Source organism: Podarcis melisellensis (genome assembly GCF_964234715.1).
Source record: "Podarcis melisellensis genome assembly, chromosome: 12".
Lineage (NCBI taxonomy): Eukaryota > Metazoa > Chordata > Lepidosauria > Squamata > Lacertidae > Podarcis > Podarcis melisellensis.
The window spans coordinates 54,255,895-54,269,553 of NC_138544.1; the positions used below are offsets into that span (position 1 = coordinate 54,255,895).

The following is a 13,659-nucleotide window of genomic DNA, read 5'->3' on the forward strand; positions in this document are numbered from 1 at the left end:
TTGGTGGCCACTCCCAGTCACCAGTCTAGCTGCCGCATTCTGTTGTAGTTGTAGTTTCCAGGTCACCTTCAAAGGTAGTCCCACGTAGAATGCATTGCAGTAGTCCAAGCGAGAGATCTACCTCAGTGGCGGATTTGCACCAGACTGTCCACACACCATTCGGTTCTGCAATGCTTCCCGTTATTTCATTTACAGTGGTACCTCTGGTTAAGAACTTAATTCATTCCGAGGTCCGTTCTTAACCTGAAACTGTTCTTAACCTGAGGTACCACTTTAGCTAATGGGGCCTCCCATCGCTGCACCGCCGCCATGCGATTTCTGTACAGTGGTACCTCTGGTTAAGTACTTAATTCATTCTGGAGGTCCGTACTTAACCTGAAATTGTTCTTAACCTGAAGCACCACTTTAGCTAATGGGGCCTCCTGCTGCCGCCGCGCCGCCAGAGGACAATTTCTGTTCTCATTCTGAAGCAAAGTTCTTAACCTGAAGCACTATTTCTGGGTTAGCGGAGTCTGTAACCTGAAGTGTATGTAACCTGAAGCGTATGTAACCTGAGGTACCACTGTATATATCCCACCTTTCTTTGAGGAACTCAAAGCAGCCTACGGAGTTCTCTTTCCCCTTTTATTCTTTCAGCAACCCTTTGACATAAGTTAGGCTGAGAGTAAATATCTCTCCAACGGTCCCCCAGCTAGCTTCATGGCTGAGTGGGGATTTGAACCCGGGTCTCCCAGGCCCTGGTCCAGCACTCTAACTGCTGTGCCACATGGGCTCTCAATATGTTTTGTTTATATGTTTATTTATAAAATCATCTCTCTGCCTGGTTCTCAGGAGTCTATCCAGGCCAAGCCCCTTCCCAGGCCACGCCCCTTCCTGAGCCAACCCCACACCCTGCCTTGCACCCTCGTTGACTGTTTTTGCCCAGCTCTAATGCACCCTTGTCCTCTGATAGAACTTCAAGCCTGCCTGGATGGACAACAGAGAGGGAGGTGGAAGCAAATTAGCATTTGTTGCTCCACCCACTTTGGCTTATGCCCCGCCCACCCTGGCATGTGGCTCCAAGAAGCTTGCCCAGGAGGTAATGTGGCCCTCAGCTGAAGAAGAAAAAAAGGCTCTCCGCCCTTGTTTTATAGGACAAGTGGGAAAAGGGAGATGTCCTCTCCTCTGGCCCAACTGACTCAAAGTCCCATTCTCTTGGACAGAAAGAGTTACCTCTGGAACTTTCGAAGATCTCCTGCCCGCTGTAAACGATGGCACCTGCCACGACCAGAGCGTAGAGCCCCAGCTCGTAAGTGGGCAACTGCGCTTTAATGCCCATGTTGGAGGATCGCTGCTACCACAGAAGCCAACTCCAAGGAGATCCAGATCTGCAGAAGGAAGGAAGCAAGCAGGGGGAGATACCTTCACATTTCACGGACTTGGTTGTGGGCTCCAAGGCATCACGAGAGTTATTCTGCCTGCAAAGCTGTCGTCATTCATACATGCGCAGGGTGAATATTCCCAGCACAATATTCAGCTGTCCCTAGTCTAATGGGTGGTGCTGTGGGTTAAACCACAGAGCCCAGGGCTTGCCGATCAGAAGGTTGGTGGTTTGAATCCCCGCGACACGGTGAGCTCCTGTTGCTCAGTCCCAGCTCCTGCCAACCTAGCAGTTTGAAAGCACATCAAAGTGCAAGTAGATAAATAGGTACCGCTCCAGCGGGAAGGTAAACGGTGTTTCTGTGCACTGCTCTGGTTCGCCAGAAGCTGCTTAGTCCTGCTGGCCACATGACCCGGAAGCTGTACACCGGCTCCCTCGGTCAATAAAGCGAGATGAGCACCACAACCCCAGAGTTGTCCGCAACTGGACCTAATAGTCAGTGGTCCCTTTACCTTTACTTTACTACACCCACCCAGCCACCCCTTGGCCAGTTCCTGCACCCTTAACAGAAGCTTTTTCAGCCTTGGCCCCGATCTGGTGGAACTCTCTGTCACAAGAGACTAGGGCCCTGCGGGACTTGACATCTTTCCGCAGGGCTTGCAAGACAGAGCTGTTCCATCAGGCCTTTGGCCAAGGCATAGTTTGACGCCCTCTTTCTGTAATCCTCATAGAACTCTAGCCCAGTGGTTGCCATTAATTTGACTCTGAATTGACTTTAGAATGAATTAATTTTAGAATGTGTTTCAATTAATTGATTGTGATTTTATGTAAACTGTGTTACTTTTATTGTTGTTAGCTGCTCTGAGCCCGGCTTCAGCTGGGGAGAGCGGAATATAAATAAAATGTTGTTGTTGTTGTTAGGCTGACATGCAAAAATTCAAGAAGTGAAGCTTTTTCCAGCAGAAAGATAAGTAGTGTGTGGGGGGTATTCCACTCCAACTTATTTTTGTGCATGTATATATGTTTGTAGATAGTGTGCATTCTACCCACAATGCACTGTGAACTGCCACCTATACACTCCCAGCTAAGATATCATCCTACCACAACTGTATCAGGCCTCAAACTCGCTGCTATCAGCTGCCCACAGTAGCCCCGGCTGCTGTTATCTTCCCATGGGTCACATTCCCACAGAGTTAATAACTTAATGGAAGGCCACACCCACCCCAAGACCCCATGGAGACAGGCAACTTCCCAAAGTATGACCAAGCAGATGTTCTTGAGGTGTCCTACAAACTTCATGCACCCAAGGGAGCCAGCCCTGTTGGGTTCTGCTCATTCTGTGGGCTGAACACTACAGTCAGCACAGAAAGGAATAACATGGGAGTGACTCCAGAGGAGAACTGGCCCTGGACCGCAAAAAAGCAACAATACTGGTGATCAGGGCCGGCCCGCCCATGAGACAGACTGAGGCAGCTGCCTCAGGTGGAAAAATCACAAGGGGAGGCTCCTGCCACCACCATTGGGAAAGCAAGGAGAAGCAGCAATGGCTTCCAGGCAGATCTTGCGGTGCTATAGTAAGATCTCACTACCACTTCTCCAGGTCTGAGCCTAGTAAGTGAGGTTTCAGCAGGTGTGGGGCAGCAGGGGGAGGGGAATGGCAAAATGGGATGGGCCACCCCTGCTGATGAATGCAGCTCAGAATGGGAATCACTGCCTTCTTGAGCCTGCAGTTATTTTTCAGGATATTTAAAAATAAATAAATTATAAGTTGTGTGTCCCATGTTTCTCAATTTGCCCCTTTTACATGGTTTTGTATGTTTTGTGGAATTTTGTGCATGGTGATTTGCTGTTTTTTTATTGATTATTGATTGGCAATTCTTTATTTCAATTGATAAGTGTAAACTGTTTAATTATTATTTGCCGTCCTTTAATTTTACTGTTTACTATTGGACTCTAATGGATTATTGAATGTTGCTTTGTTTGATATGTTGTTTATTTTAAAGTTATTGTGGGTTTTTTTATATACAGTGGTACCTCGGTTTAAGAACAGCCCTGTTTACGAACTATTCGGTATACGAACTCTGCAAAACCGGAAGTAGTGTTCCGGTTAGCGAAATTTACCTCGGTCTACGAACGGAATCCGAACAGTGGAAGGGGACTGGTGGCACGGAGCCTCATTAGGGAAAGCGCACCTCAGTTTAAGAACAGCTTTGGTTTAAGAACGGACTTCCAGAACGGATTACGTTCGTAAACCAAGGTACCACTGTATATTGAATCAGATTGTTACTATTAATGTTTGATTTTTATGATGTTTTTATATGTATTGGAAGCCGCCAATAGTGTCTGGGGCAACCCAGCCAGATGGCGGGGTATAAATATATTATATAGTAGTAGTAGTATTTGCACACTAGACAGTTGCCTTCCAGTACAGTGGCATCTGTTAGAATTCCTGCTCCATGATTGCAGTCATGGGATCGTTGTCCATCACATGACGGTGTATGTTTTGACTCCACAGAGTGGGAAGTGATGAAGACAGGATGTTTGTGTTACTGTGTTCCGTGAAGTGGGACTATTGTCCTTTGTTCTTTCTCTCTTTGCTGTCTGATGCTAGAGAGAGAAGGAGCCACGTTGCAGTGCTCTCTGTGTGTTTATATGTAAATAAAGTACACGTGAAACCAACCACCTGTCTCCTTGATCCTTGCCCATCCTGGCTAATAAAAGCAAGCCGGGAAGGGCTAGGCGATGGGCTCTGCGAGGTGGTGAATGCTTCCCTCTGTGAGGGAACATTCCCAGATCCCCTGAAAGAGGTGGTCATTAAACCGCTTCTTAAAAAAAAATCTTTAGACCTGGCCAGTATGGCCAACTATCGCCCAGTCTCAAATCTTCCATTCTTGGGCAAGGTGATTGAGCATGTGGTTGCTGAACAACTCCAGGCATGCCTGGAGGATGCGGACCATTTGGATCCCTTCCAATCGGGATTCAGGCCTCATCATGGGACTGAAACTGCCTTGGTCACGCTGGTTGATGATCTCCGGTGAGCTAGGGACAAAGGTGAGAGTTGTTTCCTAGTTCTGCTGGATCTCTCAGCGGCCTTTGATACAATCGACCATAACATCCTTCTGGACCGTCTAGAGGGGCTGGGAGCTGGGGGCACTGTTATACAGTGGTTCCGCTCCTTCCTCCTGGGCCGTCTCCAGAAAGTGGTGGTAGGGGGTGAGTGTTCAGACCCCTGGGCTCTCACTTGTGGGGTGCCTCAGGGTTCCGTCCTCTCCCCCATGCTTTTTAACATCTATATGAAGCCGCTGGGAGAGATCATCAGGGGGTTTGGACTGGGTGTCCATCAATATGCAGATGATACCCAGCTGTACCTCTCTTTCAAATCAGAACCAGTGAAGGCGGTGAAGGTCCTGTGTGAGTGCCTGGAGGCGGTTGGAGGATGGATGGTGGCTAACGGATTGAGGTTGAATCCTGACAAGACAGAAGTACTGTTTTTGGGGGACAGGGGGCGGGCTGGTGTGGAGGACTCCCTGGTCCTGAATGGGGTAATTGTGCCCCTGAAGGACCAGGTGCACAGCCTGGGAGACATTTTGGACTCACAGCTGTCCATGGAGGCGCAGGTCAATTCTGTATCCAGGGCAGCTGTCTACGAACTCCACCTGGTACGCAGGCTGAGACCCTACCTACCCACGGACTGTCTCGCCAGAGTGGTGCATGCCCTAGTTATCTCCCGCTTGGACTACTGCAATGCGCTCTACGTGGGGCTACCTTTGAAGGTGACTCGGAAACTACAGCTAGACTGGTGACTGGGGCCGGCCGCCGAGACCACATAACACCGGTCTTGAAAGACCTACATTGGCTCCCAGTACGTTTCCGAGCACAATTCAAAGTGCTGGTGTTGACCTTTAAAGCCCTAAATGGCCTCGGCCCAGTATACCTGAAGGAGCATCTCCACCCCCATCGTTCTGCCCGGATGCTGAGGTCCAGCGCCGAGGGCCTTCTGGTGGTTCCCTCATTGTGAGAAGCAAAGCTACAGGGAACCAGACAGACGGCCTTCTCGGTAGTGGCGCCCGCCCTGTGGAATGCCCTCCCATCAGATGTCAAAGTGATAAATAACTACCTGACATTCAGAAGACATCTTAAGGCAGCCCTGTTCAGGGAAGTTTTTAATCTGTGATATTTTAGTGTATTTTTGGTTTCTATGGAAGCCGCCCAGAGCAGCTGGGGAAACCCAGCCAGATGGGCGGGGTACAAATAATAAATTATTATTATTATTATTATTATTATTATTATTATTATTATTATTATCCAAAATGCTGACTTGTTGAGGTCTGTCACGCAAGCTGCGAAGACTTTGTGGATCTCTAAGTGTGCTGGTGTCTGTTGGCATCGGTCGCTGTGATGTTCGGGCTGAAGAAAGCTTTAGAAGCTCCCGAATGATCGACCAGGAGGGAGAGAACATGCCAGTCGGGCATATGTCTCTGCCAGGGTCCTACTTGGGTGTAGGGACAAGCTCTTCTGCCAGGTGGGTCAGCTCTTTGTACTGTACAATTGCAACAGTATTTTAATATTGTTTTGGAAGCCCCAGCCAGTAGGGCCAGTAGTTTGACTTTGGAATGATGGGATGTGTAGTTTGGTAACACCTGGAACCCCACAGGTCCTCCATCCCTGGGACACAGCCAGCCATGCGCTCGGTTCTTTGACTGAACCCAATGCTGCTATTTAAGGGTGCTTTAACTTCTGGCTGGATCGGGGCCATAATTATTTTTTTTAGCAGGCCCTTGCAACCACGCACACAACTTTTTGTCATGCCTTCACGGATACGGTATATTGTAGTGTGCAGAGGATGAAGCTGGAATAATAATAATAATAATAATAATAATAATAATAATAATAATAATAATTTATACCCCGCCCATCTGGCTGAGCTTCCCCAGCCACTCTGGGCAGCTCCCAATTGAGTGCTAAAAACAATACAGCATTAAATATTAAAAACTTCCCTAAACAGGGCTGCCTTCAGATGTCTTTTAAAGATAGGATAGCTGCTTATTTCCTACACATCTTAAGGGAGGGCGTTCCACAGGGCGGGCGCCACTACTGAGAAGGCCCTCTGTGTGGTAACCTCACTTTTCACAATAAGGGAACCGCCAGAAGGCCCTCGGCACTGGATCTCAGTGTCTGGGCTGAACGATGGGGGTGGAGATGCTCCTTCAGGTATACTGGGCCAGGGCCGTTTAGGGCTTTAAATGTCAACACCAACACGTTGAATTGTGCTCGGAAATGATCTGGGAGCCAATGCAGATCTCTCAGGACTGGTATTATGTGGTCTCGGCGGCCGCTCCCAGGCACCAGTCTAGCTGCCGTATTCTGGATTAATGGCTGTTTCTGGGACACCTTCAAAGATAACCCCACGTAGAATGCATTGCAGTAGTCCAAGTGGAAGATAACTAGAGCATGCACCACTCTGGCGAGACAGACCGCGGGCAGGTAGGGTCTCATCCTGCGTACCAGGTGGAGCTGGTAGACAGCTGCCCTGGACACAGAATTGACCTGCGCCTCCATGGACAGCTGTGAGTCCAGAATGACTCCCAGGCTGCACACCTGGTCCTTCAGGGGCACAGTTACCCCATTCAGGACCAGGGTATCCCCCACACCCACCTGCCCCCTGTCCCCCAAAAACAATACTTCTGTCTTGTCAGGATTCAACCTCAATCTGTTAACAGGAAGCTCACAATGGTTAGAGCTACGTGTTGTTGCAGCTCCTAGTCTTTACGGTTAATTTCTGCTTCTGCATAGGGGTTACCATCAGGGAATATCTTTGAAGCAGGGAAGGTCCCTGTTTAGCAGAACGACAGCCCCTCCAAGTGTCCCTATTTTCCAGGGACAGTCCAGGATTTACAGAAGCCGTCCCGGTTTCTGATCTGATCCTGGAATCAGATAGGTAGCCGTGTTGGTCTGCCATAGTCAAAACAAAAAAAATTCCTTCCAGTAGCACCTTAAAGACCAACTAAGTTAGTTCTTGGTATGAGCTTTCGTGTGCATGCACACTTCTTCAGATACACTGAAACAGAAGTTTCCAGACCCTTCTATATAGTGAGAAGGTGGGGAGGGGTATTACTCAGAAGGGTGGTGGGAATGGGTGATTGGCAGATAACTGTGATGAACCTGTTGACGACTCTTAACAACTGCAATAGGTCTTACAGGAAAAAGCATGGGGTGAGAAGGTGAAAAGTGGCTTTGTCATGTATAATGAGATAAGAATCCAATGTCTTTGTTCAGGCCAGGTTTCTCCATGGTTTTAAGTTTGGTGATAAGTTGCAATTCAGCAGCTTCCCTTTCCAGTCTATTTCTGAAATTCCTTTGTAGTAAAACAGCTACTTTGAGATCTTGTATAGAATGTCCTGGGAGATTGAAGTGTTCTCCTACTGGTTTCTCTGTTTTGTGATTCCTGATGTCCGATTTATGTCCGTTTATTCTTTGGCGTAAGGTCTGGCCTGTTTGTCCAATATAGAGAGCTGAAGGACACTGTTGGCATTTGATGGCATACACAATGTTAGACGATGAGCAATTAAATAGTCCCAAGATGGTATGTGTGATGTTTTTGGGGCCAACAACATCACACATACCATCTCCGGACTATTTAATTGCTCATCGTCTAACATTGTATATGCCATCAAATGCCAACAGTGTCCTTCAGCTCTCTATATTGGACAAACAGGCCAGACCTTACGCCAAAGAATAAACGGACATAAATCGGACATCAGGAATCACAAAACAGAGAAACCAGTAGGAGAACACTTCAATCTCCCAGGACATTCTATACAAGATCTCAAAGTAGCTGTTTTACTACAAAGGAATTTCAGAAATAGACTGGAAAGGGAAGCTGCTGAATTGCAACTTATCGCCAAACTTAAAACCATGGAGAAACCTGGCCTGAACAAAGACATTGGATTCTTATCTCATTAAACATGACAAAGCCACTTTTCACCTTCTCACCCCATGCTTTTTCCTGTAAGACCTATTGCAGTCGTTAAGAGTCGTCAACAGGCTCATCACAGCTATCTGCCAATCACCCATTCCCACCACCCTTCTGAGTAATACCCCTCCCCACCTTCTCACTATATAGAAGGGTCTGGAAACTTCTGTTTCAGTGTATCTGAAGAAGTGTGCATGCACACGAAAGCTCATACCAAGAACTAACTTAGTTGGTCTTTAAGGTGCTACTGGAAGGAATTTTTTTTGTTTTGATCCTGGAATGTCCCACTTTTCCTTAGGACGTCTCTATTTTTGCCAGATAAATTTTGGAGGGTATGGAATTATGTGGCCCCTGAGCCGAGGAGATAAGTAACTAGACAAGCTTTAGAAGACATCTGAAGGCAGCCCTGTATAGGGAAGTTTTGTACAGTGGTGCCCCGCAAGACGAATGCCTCACAAGACGAAAAACCCGCAAGACGAAAGGGTTTTCTGTTTTTCGATGCGCTTCGCAAGACGAATTTCCCTATGGGCTTGCTTTGCAAGACGAAAACGTCTTGCGAGTCTTGTGATTTTTTCCGCTCCCCCCCTTTTTCTAAGCCGCTAAGCCGCTAATAGCCTTTTAGCCGCTAAGCCGCTAAGCCTTTAATAGCCGCTAAGCCGCTAAACTGCTAATAGCCTAATCCGCTAATCCGCTAATAGGGTTGCTTCGCAAGACGAAAAAACCGCTAGACAAAGAGACTCGCGGAACGGATTATTATGTTTTTATATATGTTGGAAGCCACCCAGAGTGGCTGGGGCAACCCTGTCAGATATGTGGAGTAATAGTAGTAGTAGTTAAGGTAAAGGGACCCCTGACCATTAGGTCCAGTTGTAGTCATCGTGGTAGTAGTAGTAGTAGTAGTAGTAGTAACAACAACAACAAACAACAACAACAACAACAACAACACAGTGGACACTTGGTTTGCGAACGTGATCCGTGCGGAATGCACATTCACAACCCGCAGTGTTCGCAACTCATGTCTGCGCACACACGGTTTGCAATTCAGCACTTCTGCGCATGCGCAAAGCGCAATTTAGCGCTTCTGCGCATGCATGACCGCTGAAACCCGGAGGTAACCCATTCCGGTACTTCCGGGTTTCGGCGGTCCGCAACCCGAAAAAACGCAACCTGAAGCGTCTGTAACCTGAGGTATGACTGTATTGAAAATGAGGTACCTAATTTCATCAAAGGAAAACTGGATGGTGTGGAACAAGTTAGAAAGTGCCCTCAATGTAGCAGAGCTGGCATGCCGCATTTTTTAAAGTAAAATAATTCCGTCTAAAGAGGGCTAACCCCCTTGCTGCCTGCACAGACACATAACGGCCCCAGTAAGGCCAGAGGTCAGAATGACCTAATTGCACCCTGGCTCTGCATCAATTAAAAAAACAACAACCCACTGTTCTTTGGTTCTGGAAGAAACAATCAGGTGTGTTAATTCTACTGGCTCTATCCTGCATCGATTACACCGAATGTTTTTTTTAAAGGTAAGCTGCATTATTGATCACGGTGGTGAGGGAGGGAGACAGTTAATGGAGCCGGGGACTTAAATAGCATAAGGCAGGCAATGGCACCGTAGCTGGGGTGAGGTGGGGTGGAGAGGGAAACCATCTGCAAAGCAGCCGTCCTGTCCAATTTTAGCTTAGTAATTGCTCTATCTGCAGCCGGCGGTGCAATGTGATAGCAGAGGCGATCGTTTTCCTGGGGCAGTCTCTGACAGGCGCTCAGAGATGCACCGAGCGTGGAAGTTTTACGGCCCTTCTGAACGAGCTTTCTTTGCCTGGCTCTTTTGTTGTTGTTGTCGCTGTTGCTCCAGTGCACACACCTGCATGTGACGTCCCAAGGACCTCTCAGCGTTGCAATGCCAGTATATCGATATCGGAGCTTCTGCACTGTGGACGAATGCCATGGCCAGAAGCGGTTCCCTCCGACTTGCCCTCCGCACACCTCTCTCCTTCCAGCTGAGCGCACATGCCGTTTAACCCTTCACTAGCCGGCAGCTGTGCCACTAGCGAATCCCATACAGAAGCGGCAGTGGCGGCGGCTGCAGGGGATAACCGGCTGGCCACTTAAACCACGCGCCAGATTTTCCCCTACCCAAACCCCCTTGGCAGCATGCAGATTCCCCTCTCACTGACCTTGAGAAACAAGCTGGCCGAGTTCAGCACCACCACCGGCCTGGAGAATAAAGGGGAGGTCTAGGATAAGAGGAGGCAGAGGATGAGGCCGGGGTAACCTCTGTTTGAAAGTCCCAAGTTTAGATAGACATGAATGAAGGAGAGAGAGAAAAAGTCCTTCTGTAAAAAGCACCTGGTCCAGTGGTTTTTGTTTGTGTGTTTCTTTTAAAGGAGTGATCGGCCGGTGGGTGCCGCCCCCCCTCCTTGGCAGGTCCCTGATGTCAGTTTAGCAAAGAGTGGAAGGTGGCCGGCTGCAGATATTTTTATTTTGGAGGACCACTGCAGAGAGAGGGGCTGGCCCAGGAGCTGCCTGTCAAAAGGACTGCTGAAGACAGCCCAAAACAGCAGCAGGAGCGGGAGCAGCCAAAGTTAATTCAGGACAATGTGAGAGAGGAGGACAGAGGAGCAAGGCGAAGCCAGCAGCCCCAAGGTGCACAGATACCGGCTCGCTCACAGCGCTGCTACCTGGCTGCTGCTGCAAGTCCCGGGCCAGCAGGATTGAGTTGCTTCCCTGGGGTGCGCTTTGCTGCTGCCCGTAAGTGTCGGAGGGCGGCTCTGGTGCAGTAAATCAGGGCCACTCGACACCATCCCTGAATATGCAGCTAGGGAAATGCAGGAGGGTGCCTGTCTCCAGTGTGACTGCCATTATTTTGCAGGAGGGGCTCAGGCGCATATGCCAGAACCTTAGCTATGTGCAGCTGAATTGGATGAAAGGGCTTTGCTGCGCTAGCGCAACGAATCCACTTTACAATAAACCTAAGGGCTTTTTGTGGTTCACAAATGCACCGAAGCAGGATGCACTGCAGGAGGAATGGTTCAGTGTCTCCCCATTAACTAACCGGAAGAATTTATGTTATTTTATTCATTAATATCCCACCTCCTCTTCCCCCCTCGTCTGGGGCTCAAGGCAGCTTAAGCAGAATAATAATAATAATAATAATAATAATAATAATAATAATAATAATAATAATAATAATAATAATAATTTATACCGTGCCCTCCCTGGCCAGAGCTGGGCTCAGGGCGGCTAACACCCGTAAAATTACAGTAGAAACATAATGGGAAAAGAAAGGGGGGGAAACAATTTAAAATACAGGTTAAAATGCAATTTAAAATGCAGCCTCATTTTAAAAGTAGCCCATAGATCAAAACCATAAGGGGAGGGAAACATAAGGGTCAGACTGAGTCCACACCAAAGGCCAGGCAGAACAGCTCTGTCTTGCAGGCCCTGCCGTTGTCTCTTGTGACAGAGCGTTCCACCAAGTCGGGGCCAGTAGTGAAAAGGCCCTGGCCCTAGCTGAGACAAATCTAACCACCTTGCGACTTGGGACCTCCAAAATGTTATCATTTGTGGACCATAAGGTCCTCCACGGGGCATACCAGGAGAGGCGGTCCCGTAGGTATATGGGTCCTAGGCCGCACGTGAAACAAGCTAGTGAAGCAAGCTGAGAAGCATAGAGAAGACCATCATTAAAATGTCATTAGACACTGATAGAATTGAAATAGTATAAAAAGATCCGATCGAAACGCAGACAATAAGAATAACAACATGACAGCACCAGCCCTTTCCTAAAAAAGGAAAACGTCAGTTTCCAAAGGCCTGTTGGCAAAGAAAGGTCTTCACCTGCTGGCCTTCTGACAGAAAGGAGGGAGCCATCCTAACTTCTCTAGTAGGGAGTTCCAAAGTCTGGGAGCAGCCACCACCGAGAAGGCCCTGTCTTGCATCCCCACCAAGCGTGGCTGTGAGAGTGGTGGAACTGAAAGAAAGGTCTCCCCCAGAGATCTCAGAGCCTGGGCAGGTTTGTATGAGGAAATAGGAACTTTCAGATAGTCTCCTAACAACTCTCAGACCCTTTATAAACTACACTTCCCATGATTCTTTAGGAGAAGCCATGGGTGTTTAAAGTGGTATTACAGTGCTTTAAAGGGATGCGGGTGGCGCTGTGGGTTAAACCACTGAGCCTCTTGGGCTTGCCAATCAGAAGGTCGGTGGTTCGAATCCCCACAACGGGATGAGCTCTCGTTGCTCGGTCCCTGCTCCTGCCAACCTAGCAGTTCGAAACCACGTAAAAGTGCAAGTAGATAAATAGGTACCACTCTGGCAGGAAGATAAACGGCGTTTCTGGGTGCTGCTCTGGTTCACCAGAAGTGGCTTAGTCATGCTGGCCACATGACCCGGAAGCTGTACGCTGGCTCCCTCGGCCAATAAAGCGAGATGAGCGCCGCAACCCCAGAGTCGGCCACGACTGGACCTAATGGTCAGGGTCCCTTTACCTTTACCTTTACAGTGCTTTAAATGCATGGGATGAATGTGCTCATAGTCTAAAAGCTTTGTAGAAGAAAAGGAAGCTTTGCAAAATTCAGCTTTGTGGATGAATGCTGAATCAAGAGGAGCCTTGACATATGATATATAAAATCTACTAGATCTACTAAAAACATACAATCACAACAAAAACGGCATGGCACTAGCCCCCTCACTAAAAGCAGTCAGTTCCCAAAAGTCTGTTGGGACAAGAAGGTCTTCTCCTGCCAGCAAAAGAACAGCAAGGAGAGAACCAGTCAGCTGCTCCAGGGAGGGAGTTCCAAAGTCTGGGAGCCACCACCGAGAAGGCCCTCTCCTGCGTCCCCACCTAGCATGCCCTCGAGGGTGGCAGGACCTCCCCTGAATGTGCCCCCGAGGCTGCAAAAGGCTCTCCAGCCTTAGATTTAAGACTGAGCTTTTAGACACAGGCAGCCACTGACCTATTGTATCTAAGCCAGTTTGGGACCTGGGTGGAAGAAAGGTGCAAAGGAGTAAAATTTAAACAATGCACTTTGGAATAGGGAAACGGTGAGCACTTACCCTCAAGTTCCTGCTATTGTTAACGCTCCCCCAGGCAGAGAGAATGAAAACCCATTTCTCCTTCTTTAAAGGGAAGCGAGATCTGGTCCTTGGCTCTACAGTGCAGCAAAGAGAGGCCTGGAGGGTGGCGAGGAACCCATGCAGGGACGTGAGCAAAATGGGCAGCAGAAAACTCTTGGCTCGCTCCCTCTCTCTTCCTGCCAGCCTAAGGCTGATGTAGAAGCTGGTGCAGAGCCTGAGTGAACCCAAAAGACTCTAAAGGTTCCAGCTT

The 13,659-nt window shown here is 48.4% G+C and overlaps 1 protein-coding gene across 2 annotated transcripts in view; it reads right to left on the reverse strand.

Moving 5' to 3' along the window:
* Positions 1–10,817, reverse strand: part of HHATL (hedgehog acyltransferase like) — a 31,106-nt gene extending 20,289 nt beyond the window's left edge. The window contains exons 1-3 of one of the 2 annotated variants that reach the window (XM_081882530.1): positions 10,680–10,807; positions 10,508–10,567; positions 1,213–1,367 (exon numbers count right to left, since the gene is read on the reverse strand). In XM_081882530.1, coding sequence (XP_081738656.1) covers positions 1,213–1,318 — 106 coding nt within the window. In that variant the 5' untranslated portion in view covers positions 1,319–1,367; positions 10,508–10,567; positions 10,680–10,807. Of the gene's footprint in view, positions 1–1,212; positions 1,368–10,507 lie in introns of both variants that reach the window. The other variant, XM_081882531.1, reaches the window with a different exon arrangement.
* Positions 10,818–13,659: the final 2,842 nt, after the last annotated feature.